Below are 12,371 nucleotides of genomic sequence, written 5' to 3' on the forward strand. Positions count from 1 at the left end.
ACCATGTATTAATAAATATTGTTTATTTTTTCTATTGTAATAACACGTCTGTCATCACTTGAGTGTGTCTGTGTGTGAGAGACTGCTCGTCACTGTAAGACGTCTAATAGGACATCCTGTATATCTTGGTCCGAAGGGCCCCAAATACCTCGTTTCCACCAAGGCCATGCCGGTGCCGGAGCTGGTGCTGGAGCCTTACAGCTGGTGCTGGAGCCTTACAGCACCGGCCTGCGTTTCCACTGGTTCCAGTACCAAAACTGAACGTAATGGAAAGTTGTGACATGCTACTATGGTTACAGTTGTCAGTTATTCACGAGCAACATTATCCCGGGATAAAACATGGCGAACAGAAAAGTTCTCATTTCTATGATTGTGAACATCTTGTGAAGTTGTTACAAATTAAATTTGAAAGCTGGCAACATGTCCTCAACATGGACAGCGTTCACCCCAGCTGTGAAGCATTGGCGGAGATTGGCCTTCAGGCGAAGTGTGCGTAAACTACGTAACACACTGTTCACATGTACGCGTTAGAATGCGTTGATGCGTCAGGGTTAACGGATCCCCATTCCCTTTGAATGGGGTGACGTCATCCTTTGCCGAATTGAACAGAGCCAAAATTCAGTTCGGCAAAGGATGACGACACCCCATTCAAAGTGAATGGGGATCCGTTGCCCTTAACGTCTCAACAAATTCCAACGCGTACGTGTGAATCCAGCGTAATTGTTCAGCAGACGTTACAACGTAGCGTCCGGCTGTTTGTAGATGTAAGCCTACTTGCATATAGCAGACACCAGTTAATGATCAGATAAATCTATATGAATTTAACATTAATAAGAGGCAATTGATTTAGTTTAAAAGCCTTGCCTAACCTCGGTATTAATGTGGGCCTCACGTTTCAATAGTAGGCTAAAAGAAACAATGTCACAAATATAAAAATGTTATGCTTCATCCTTTGTTGTTTTAGATGTTATGGCACCTCAGAAGAAGATATCCAGTAGTTTGGAGACACCCACGAACGAGTCATTGGTGGGATTCCATTGTGCCAACATTTAGTCGTGCTCAATTTATTCAGAAGTTCAGAGTTTCTCCTGAAGCCTTTCAATATGAACATCGCTGCCTTAAAAACAGCCTGGAAAGACTGGATACTAAGCATGTGTATACCGGTGAGGAAGAGAGTTGCCATCGCGCTTTGGAGGCTGACTCCCAACAGCGAGTACAGGACCGTCACCTTTTCGACGTAGGAATTAGCACAGTCCTGCAATTAGTGAAGGAATTCTGTGACGCTGCCATTGCCGTGCTTCTTCCGCAGCACATACCAGTCCCGGATGGCAGAATGCTTGAGGAAAAGAACAACTTTTTTAGAGACAGATGGGGTGTCCCGCAATGTGTGGGGGCCATTGATGGTAGCCACATTTCTGATATTGCACCAGAGAAGTACCCAGGTGACTATTTCAGTAGAAAAGGATGGCACTCAATTATTCTACAAGGAGTTGTGGATGGTAAAGGTCACTTTTGGGATGTGTGTGTAGGGTATGTGGGAAGTGTTCATGACTAGTACTAAAACAATCTGAGTTGTGGGAGAGATCGGGTAATGGACAGATCAAGCACAAACAAGGCTACCATCTCAGAGCTTGACGTTGGACACTTTTTAATTGGAGATCCTGCGTATCCATGGCAAAGATGGCTTATGAAACCATTTGCAGACACTGGAAGACTAACGCCAAACTAAGCAGCACAAATTTAATTAGAGTGTAAGTAGGGCACCATGTCGGTGGTAAAAGTGGCGTAGACGAGCACTTCAGAGCTAAGACCTTAACGCCAGTGGGTGTAGTGATGTGTCGTTCGTGAACGATTCGTTCATTTTGAACGAATCCTTACAACGACTCGAGAGTAACGAGTCCTCTCAAAAAAAGATTCGTTCTTTTTCTCATTCATGACCGCGCATCGGGACTGTTGCATTGGTTAAGCCAAGGAAACAGAAATGATTCGTTGAATGCAGGTCACGTGAAAAATTATCCAAAGACTCGTATTCGAAGATCCAGTCGGAAAAAGAACGAATCATTTCTGTTTCCTCTAGCTGACTGTAGGCTACTGAGCCTATGCAGGTCACGTGGAAAATGATCCAAATACCCATATCCGGCAGATGAACGAATCATAGATCCAAAGACACGGTTGTCAAAAGAACGAATCATTGAACGAAAGACCCGTATCCGGCAAAAGAACGAATCGTTGAACGAATGACCCATATCCGGCAGATGAACGAATCATAGATCCAAAGACACGGTTGGCGAAAGAACGAATCATTGACCCAAAGACACGTTTGGCAAAAGAACGAAACATTTCACATAACCTGCATATGCTCAGAAGAGGAAACAGAAAGGACTTATTAACCTCGTTCACTTTCGAGTGTCTATGTTCAGTAAGACGTGAATGATGTTCGTTCACAAGAAATAATTACAGGTTTAGTTATTTTAACTTTTTTAAACTTTACTTACAGTTCAGTGCAGCGTAATTGTTTACCGTGATAATTAAATGCTTATGTGATAATAAATGACCATTTCATCCAAACTTTCATAATACATTATTTGAATGCAGGAATTTCTTTTAAATTAGTAGGCTATCTGCTGGTTTACATGCAGTAACCTCCATGTGATACGTGTTTGTAGTGGACGTATTTACGGCAGGGAATTGGCTATAAAATTAAAAAATGTTGAGCAGCAACCCCCCCCCCGTTGAAATGAACAATGACTCGAAAAAAGATTTGTTCATTTTAATGAACGAGATTCAAAGATTCGAGTCGGTAAAATGATCCGAACTTCCCATCACTAAGTGGATGACCCAACCATTAAGGGTAGTGTAGTAATTCAGAGAAAGAGGTGAAATGCATTTGTGGAGGGCGCCGCATGACGCAATGAGAGAGGTTTTCCGTATTAGTGTCCCGATGTATCTGTTGTAATTCGTGTGTACTTTGTTTTCTCATTATCTTAATATTATAAACCTCAGTCTGCATTTACCCTGGCTGGGAGAGGCTGTCATTCCGAAGATACTGCGTTCGGTTCATGCATCTACTGACGCAATGAGAGAGGTTTTCCAGTGTAGCCTATCTGTTGTAATTTGTGTGTACTTTGTTTTCTCATTATTGCAATATTATAAACCTCAGTCTGCATTTACCCTGCTGGGAGAGGCTGCCATTCCGAAGATACTGTGTGTGATCGCATTTGCTCTGTGTTCATTAAACCTGTCAGAGGGTAGGCTACTACACCGCTACAAATGGTAGCTTATATTGATAAGCCTCGGAGGCTTTCAGATTGTCCATTGCTTTCCCATCTGTTGCTATGGAGTCCACGAAATACGCGCAAATCTCGCTGTAAGTTATGTTAGGCCACGTCGTCATGTTATCCTCCCAGTCCTGCACTGAATTCGGGTGGGGGATAGTAACGTCATCTCCAGTCAGAGTATTTAAACTGTGTTCCCATTGTAAGGACATAATTAGATTACGATCTGTCTGAGAGTGGGCTGTCGAAGCTAGCATCATCGAAGTCATACAGTACAGTACAGTACAGTACAGTACATACATTCAATAAAATGAACCTACATTTGAGTCCAACTGCATGACCATTCTTACCCTACACTTACCCTTACAATAAAGAAGTGATCCTATTTCAACCATAACTTCATTTTAAATAATTTCTTTCTTTATGACATTTAGTTTATAGTTTAGACAGCAACTTTGACATCTATAATCAACTGCATCCACTACATAATCTCAAACTTTATTTGTTGGTATATATCCAAAAAGGCTAAACAACATTAAAACATTTCTTAATGAAAAGGAAACATGCATCACAATAATACTTCAGTGTAACCTGTACCTATGTGGAGTGCAAATATGTCTTGCTATTACACTACCCAACAGCTACACCTACGTCTGCTAACACTACAGAATGCATAATTCCCAAGGGCACTCCCTGACGGTAGTTACGTTAGTTATGAGATTTTGCATGTAGCTTGCGCATGTCATGAACCTGTGCATCCTTGATTTTGAAGATTTTTGAAATCATAGTTTGCGAGATATTTGTATTTTACCGTTTGCCGTGCATTGAAATGCATTGGGTTTAGCGACGTGATTTCTAAACCCAATGCATTTCAACGGGAGCCAATCCATTGTGACGTAGACCAGCGATTTGGGCGTAAAGCATTCTATAGTGTAGGCTATTCATGAGGAACACACACTTCGATGAACACACACTTCGACGTCTGGAGTAGGCCTGCTCATCTGTAAGTAAATTTAACCTGTTTACGTTAATTGCTGTGAAATTAGCTAGCCTATTGACGTGCATCGAACTGATTAATTTTGAAAGTTGCATAGGGATGTATTCTTTGAAAGTTAGGGACCTATGTTTTATGGAATGGAATGACCCCCATTCACCCCTCCCCCCTAAAACCTGAAGGTCACTAATAGCCTACCTACTTACAAAAATGTCTCTTACCTGTTTTCGTCGTTTATGGGTACTGTAGTAATTCAGAGAAAGAGGGGCGGACCAGCGCGACGTGAATGATGTTATAGTCATAGAACAGTCGTGTGGTTAGCCTAGAGCCTAGACCACTGACCATGCGTTCATTCATCTACTGACGCAATGAGAGAGGTTTTCCGATGTATTAGTGTCCGATGTATATGTTGTAATTCGTGTGTATTTTGTTTTCTCATTATTGCAATATTATAAACCTCAGTCTGCATTTACCCTGGCTGGGAGAGGCTGTCCGAAGATACTGTGTGTGATCGCCTTTGCTCTGTGTTCATTAAATCTGTCAGAGTGTATGAATAAACGGCTGGGTGCCAATCAAATCACAACGCAAGAGTGGAGTACTACACCGCTACAAATGGTAGCTTGTATTGATAAGCCTCGGAGGCTTTCAGATTGTCCATTGCTTTCCCATCTGTTGCTATGGAGTCCACGAAATATGCGCAAATCTCGCTGTAAGTTATGTTGGGCCACGTCGTCATGTTATCCTCCCAGTCCTGCACTGAATTCGGGTGGGGGATAGTAACGCCATCTCCAGTCAGAGTATTTAAACTGTGTTCCCATTGTAAGGACATAATTAGATTACGATCTGTCTGATAGTGGGCTGTCAAAGCTAGCATCATCGAAGTCACACACAGTACAGTACAGTACATTCAATAAAATGAACCTACATTTGAGTCCAACTGCATGTCCATTTATGGTCTCTGTATACCTTTGAATCACACACAATGTCAACTATATTTGTATTTCGGACCGTGTGTAAAAGCATTTCTTTGTGGATATGAGACGTGGATCATACATACAGTACAGTACATACATTCATTAAAATGAACCTACATTTGAGTCCAACTGCATGACCATTCTTACCATACACTTACCCTTACAATAAAGAAGTGATCCTATTTCAACCATAACTTCATTTAAAATTATTTCTTTCTTTATGACATTTAGTTTATAGTTTAGACAGCAACTTTGACATCTATATTCAACTGCATCCATACATAATCTCAAACTTTATTTGTTGGTGTACCTCCAAAAAGGCTATACAACATTAAAACATTTCTTAATGAAAAGGAAACATATCACAATAATACTTTAGTGTAACCCGTACCTATGTGGAGTGCAAATATGTCTTGCTATTACACTACCCAACAGCTACACCGACGTCTGCTAACACTACAGAATGCATAATTCCTACGGGCACTGCACTAGTAATTATAAGCAACAACATTTGTTAATTGGAAAGGTTGGTGTACTTATTGGGCCTACTGTCTGTAATACTGTTCACACTCTATTTTACAATTCTGCGGACTACAATTTATCTACCAGGGATTATTTGCAAAGTTAATACCATTAAGCTAAATCAATTAAGACACAATCTTATATCTTTTAATATTTTATTTAATTGTAAACGTGTACCAAATGTAAATATGTGAAACATGAAAAACAAATGGAGTTGTTAAACTGGTCAATACAGAGTTTTATGCTCTATTGATTGCAGAAAAGGAAAAAGACATATTGAGTAACCCAAGTCTAGGCCTTAAATTTGCATGCCAGGCAATAACCAGTCAATAAAAAAGGCAAATCTTCACGTTAGCTTGACATTGCTAAACTACCAGCTTTATCTTACCACTACGTTAAATAAATAATCAAGGTACAATCGTGTTATTTTGATGCTATTGCTGTATGTCAACATGTATTTTGCTAGATAACAGTATAAAATCATGTCACTAACCGCATACGATATGCAAAAGTCATAGACATTAACTTAGCATAACAAGAAGTCCGCATAACTCGACCTGTTTCTCCAAATTTGAAGGCGATTTTTTTTTGGAGGCTAGCAACTCCTTTTTTGAGGTAGACAGGAAACGCACTGAAACCTCCACGAGTTTTTCTTGAGGCCTCTGAACTTGAATATGTCTCTTAAATAAGGCCAAGGGTGGCTCATATCACTCGTGCTGCTGTCAGACGCGTACTCTGCTATCATTGGAGCTGATAGAAACACCTGATTGGTTTAAACTTCCAACAGCAACGCTTCCATGTTTTTGTGTAGGCAACATTTTGGCGAAACTGTGTTCATAAAATGTAATGAGTAACAACATATATTGTAGAAATGTAGCGGAGTAAAAGTAAAAGTGTAGATAATAGCTCCAAAATGTAACGGAGTAAAAGTAAAAAGTATGCACTATTATTTTTACTTAAGTAAAGTACAGATACGTAGTACAAATATACTTAAGTACAGTAACGAAGTAGAAACACTTCGTTACATTCCACCACTGTCTCTCAATATGTATGACTACTATCTGTTGGTGAATACAAAAACATGGGAGAGATTGGTAAGTGCAGAACACTGAACTGCTTCTATCTCTCAGGATTAATAAAGTATCCATCTATATATCTATCTACGTAGTGCAAAGGGTTACATTTTACTAATATTTGCAAACCCTGTGGTAACCTTCAGAAGTTAGCCATGCAGTCATAGCTTTGGGTAGAAACATTTCAAACTTTATTGCTGTTTTTTTTGCACTAAACCAATATCTGGCGCCGGCCTCCCTTTCTCTTTAATATTTAGCTGTTGCCCAAATGACAACCTAACGTAGTTGTTTTGTAACGACAATGGTCACTGACTCATTTCTCACTCTCTGGTTAAAATTCAGTACATTAGCTGTTCATGTTAGACAGCCACTATTTTTGATTCTGATTGGTGAGAAAACTACGGCAGGTTGAAGTACTTTGCCCGCTATCTGACAATGTCTTATTCTCTTTCCAGGCAGCACAGTATAACACTCAATGGTGATTGGCTAATTAAAAAAAACAAAAAACATTGTGAGATGCCAAGTGGGCCTGAACCAAGTCTATTAAGCGAGAAACTTACAAGAATATGACACAGTGTGTCCTGACTGTGTGTGTGTGTGTGTGTGTGTGTGTGTGTGTGTGTGTGTGTGGGTGTGTGTGGGTGTGTTTTTGTGTGTGTCAACACAGGACACAGGAGACTTGAGTTATGCTATAATGATGCTTTACTGACATTTCCCTCTGATCTCAGGTCAGGGTCAGGGTCAGGGTTCAGCTCCGTGAGGACGAGTGGAGGAGTGGCTCCCAGTGGAACTATTCAATACATTATACACACTCCATCTCACACTTCTGCACCCACACACAGGGCTTCTGAATCACCTGCTGCTGCGGCTTTTGACATTTCCCTTGATAAGCCGCGAAAAGTCCTTTTTTCTCTCTGTGGAAGAAAATAAGCAGGGAAATATGTCAGGGTGTGTGACCAACCTAGGGTGTGTGTCCAACATAGGGTGTGTGTCCAACGGTGTGTGTCAAACAGTGTGTGTCCAACATAGGGTGTGTGTCCAACATAGTGTAAAGGGAAAATTCACTCTAGTAACCTCAGGACTCTGGAGCTGCATATAAGTATATTAGACAAACAACCATTGCAATCGGGCTCACTCACAGCACAAGGCTGAAAGCGAAGCCCTGATAAACACATCGCACAAGGTTTATATAGAAATAAGTTTAGCGTTCAGCAGGGATAATCACGTGGTGGATGTCTGACGTCCGACGCTCCCTATATTGCAAGGATGGCAGTTTTGCACAAGGTCGGAAGAGGCTTATCACCTATGGTCTAAACATGCTCTTGTACATATGCAGACTAAGTGGCACCTGATAATCTAATTTACACACATGCAGAAACACAGAAAAGCCATGTTCCTGCTTACATTAGTAGATGATTTATATAAGGTAATTATCAATACAAGGCACTTGATTATTATATTCTTAAGTCATTAACAGTGTTTGGAAATTATCTCCATCACATAGTGTCTGTGTCCAACATAGGGTGACTGCTTTGCATTGCACTGCACAGCACTTTGGGGTTGACTTACGGGTTGGCAGTGCAGAACATGCAGTGATTCTGATAGGTGACGCCGTCAAACCCGCAAAGGGGGTTGTTCCCCAGAGGGCAGGGGTCAACAACATCCCCCTGAGTCTTCTGAGCTTTCTCTTGCAGGGCACCACAATCAACCTGAAAAAGAAAGAAGTGCCTTAACAATCACACACATATCCACACACACACACACGCATACATCATACAAATGGTCACACATATATCCACACACACACACACACAGGCATCATGCAAAAGGTCACACACACACGCGCGTCATACAAATGGTAACACACACACTCACGCATCATACAAACAGTCACACACACGGGCACACACACATACACATGCGCACAAAACATGACACAAACAAACAAAAACAAAGTGTCACAAACACATATGCATGCACAGACACACACGCACAATCACATATACACATTGACATCAAAATGCAGGACACTGCAGAAGAGCACAGGGGACAATGTGTGATAATAGAAACACTGTTTAAGTAGAAAAACTGATAAAATTGTAAGATAGTGGACATTACCCATCTCCTCGGGTCTGACCTGGCCAAAGTGTGACCTGATTCATGATAAGAAAGAAAAGAGAGAGGAGAGGGCGTGTGAAAGAGGGAGAGGAGTGGGCGTGTGTGAGAGGAAGAAAGGGAGAGGAGAGGAGAGGAAGAGAGAGGGAAAGAGGGTGAGTGAGGGAGAGAGGCTCAGCACCTAAAACAATAGCCACCCAGAGCATCAGCCTCAGAGATGTTTGTCTCAAATGTTAAAATAGAGTTTCTTCGTCCAGCTTTAGTCACAGACTGGTGTTCTGTGTCTATAGTTTGTGTGTGTGTGTGTGTGTGTGTGTGTGTGTGTGTGTGTGTGTGTGTGTGTGTGTGTTTGAGAGAGAGAAACGTACCAGAGAGGTAAAGTAGAGCGCAGAGGGAGATCACAATGTTCAGCTTCATGGTGGCTTCAAAAGGAACACCAGCGACGTCGCAACAGCATGGAAACTGTCTCTTCAGATGCCCTTAAATACCCTTTACACCTCTTATTTTCAGCTACCGCCCCTCCCACACTGACCCTCGTGGTGTGTGTGTGTGTGTGTGTGTGTGTGTGTGTGTGTGTGTGTGTGTGAGAGTGAGAGTGTGTGTGTGTGTGTGTGTGTGTGTGTGTGTGTGTGTTTATCTTCTGCCATTGGAGTCTATGGCAGCCCCTATAACAAAGAGGAAGTGAGGTCATATCTCAACAGCTCATTGTTGCATTGCCACCAAACATGGTAAAAGGACTCAGGACCCCTTACTGAAGTGATGTAACAATCATTGCATTATTTGAATAATAATAATAATAATGATACCTTATATATGTTGTACATATACAGTACTTTGCAAAAGTTTTAGGCAGGTGTGAAAAAATGCTATGAACTAAGAATGCTTTGAAAAATGTAAACAATAAATGTTTATTTTGTATCCATTTACATGGTAAGACTGAGCAAAGCAACAAGACACAACGTAGTTATACTGCATCAGCAGGGTCTCTCCCAGACAAAGATTTCAAAGCAGACAGGGGTTTCAAAATGTGCAGTTCAAGCTCTTTTGAAGAAGACGTTGAGGATCGTAGATGCAGTGGTCAGCCAAGGAAACTTAATGCAGCTGATGAAAAACACATCAAGCTTATTTACCTTCGAAATCGGAAGATTTCAAGCAGTGGCATCAGCTCAGAACTGGCAGAAACCAGTGGTACCCAGGTACAGACATTTACTGTCCGGGGAAGTCTGGCCAGAAGTGGTCTTCATGGAAGAGTTGCAGCCAAAAAGCTCTACCCCGACAAGGAAACAAGGCCAAGTGACTGAACTAAGCACGAAAACATAGAAACTGGGGTGCAGAAACATGGCAGAAGGTGCTCTGTACTGATGAGTCAAAATTAGAAATATTTGGCTGTAGAAGAAGGCAGTTTGTTCGCCGAAGGGCTGGAGAGAGGTACAATAATGAGAGTCTGCAGGCAACAGTGAAGCATGGTAGAGGTTCCTTTCCAGTTTGGGGCTGCATTTCTGCATGTGGAGTTGGAGATTTGGTCAGGATGAATGGTGTCCTCAATGCTGAGAAATACAGGCAGATACTAATCCATCATGCAATACCATCAGGGAGGCGTATGATTGGCACCAAATGTATTCTGCAGCAGGAACATAACCCCAAACATACAGCCAATGTCATTAACAACTATCTTCAGCTTAAAGAAGAACAGAAAGTCCTGCAAGTGATGGTATGACCCCCACAGAGCCCTGATCTCTACATCATCGAGTCTGTCTGGGTTTACATGAAGAGACAGAGGAATTTTAGGAAGCCTACATCCACAGAAGATCTGTGGTTAGTTCTCCAAGATGTTTGGAACAATTTACCAGACAAGTTCCTTCAAAAACTGTGCGCAAGTGTATCTGGAAGAATTTATGCTATTTTGAAGGCAAAGGGTGGTCACACCAAATATTGATTTAATTTAGAATTTTCTTCTGTTACTTCACTGCATTTTGTTAATTTATGAAGAATTGATGAAAATAAACTGTTAACACTTCCATTTTTGAAAGAATTCTTAGTTTACAGCATTTTTTCACACCTGCCTAAAACTTTTGCACAGTACTGTATATATAGAGAGAGAGACAGAGAGAGAGCAATACATACACACACACACGTCTATGACTGGACTGGTAGGTCATTCTACCCACAAAAAGTGTCTTTGCTGAAGCTTTCATACAAAACCAAATATTCAACTCCAGCTGAGAATAATAAAGGTCTTGTAGCCAAAGCAGCCAAACATATGCCTTATAACTTATCTGACACTCACACAGATGCACACACACACACACAGACACATGAACACACAGACACTCACACAGACTCACAAACACATAATTGTCTATGGCTGGGCTGACACACACACATACAGTAACTGTCTATGAGTGGGCTGACACACACATTATGACTGGACTAACTCTCTCTCACACACACACACACACACACACACACACACACACACACACACACACACACACATATATAACTGTCTATGGCTGGAATAACACACACACACACACACACACACACACACACACACATAACTGTATATGACTGGGCTTAGGTCTGACGTTTTCGACAACTTCAGTTTGTTCATAATAAGCCATCCAATAACTCCAGTCGTGGTGAGGCAGCATCCACCTGTTATACTGCCAGAAAAGGTGAGATGTGCCCCAAACTCACACTCACACACACACACACACACACACACACACACACACACACACACAAAGGTTAGATGTGCCCCAAATGGATCAATTTTAAATATAGGTTAAAAACGTGTATCTCTTCATGTGCCTATGATTGAGCTCTAAAAATGCCAAACCATGACTTTATATGACTTATTTTAGCATTTTACCGTTTATTGTTTTTCACTCTTAAGCAGTTGGTCTGCATTTCTCCGTTTCTTTTGCTTTTATAAATTTGAAGCACACTGAATGTCCTCTGTATAAGAAATTAATAGTGCAACATTAACTTGCGTCTGTGTATGAAATGTGCGGTAAAACTTGCCAAACTCCATATTTTGTAACATCTCAAAGAGCAAGTCATGTCTCGCAGCAATACCTTGGGTTATCAGGTTTTGCACAACCAAAGATATTTGGAAATGTTTGGACATTGCTCAATGGTTCAACTTTTCAATAATTTATAATTAAAGAAATAGGTTTACATTTGAAAAACTCACATTCACATTTACATTCAGCATTTTTACACACATGCACACACACACACACACACACACACACACACACACACACAGATTCACACACACACACACACACACACACACACACACACACACACACACACACACACACAACCTCTCTGCTACACACGCATACATAACTTCTTTGCTACACACATAAGCATGCACACACACGACCTCTCTGCTACAAACATATGC

The 12,371-nt window shown here is 41.2% G+C and overlaps 1 protein-coding gene across 1 annotated transcript; it reads right to left on the bottom strand.

The window, feature by feature from the left end:
* Positions 1-7,640: 7,640 nt before the first annotated feature.
* On the bottom strand, positions 7,641-9,392 carry LOC308376312 (serine protease inhibitor Kazal-type 1-like; the record flags this gene model as incomplete). Its single annotated transcript, XM_080852607.1, has 4 exons — positions 9,322-9,392; positions 8,957-8,991; positions 8,408-8,547; positions 7,641-7,752 (listed from the first exon to the last, which is right to left on the bottom strand). The coding sequence occupies exons 1-4, from the start codon at positions 9,368-9,370 to the stop codon at positions 7,641-7,643; spliced, it is 336 nt and encodes a 111-aa protein (XP_080708733.1). The 5' UTR covers positions 9,371-9,392.
* Between the last annotated feature and the right edge of the window lie 2,979 nt (positions 9,393-12,371).

The sequence above is a fragment of the Sprattus sprattus genome, assembly GCF_963457725.1.
Source record: "Sprattus sprattus genome assembly, chromosome: 15".
Classification (NCBI taxonomy): Eukaryota; Metazoa; Chordata; class Actinopteri; order Clupeiformes; family Clupeidae; genus Sprattus; species Sprattus sprattus.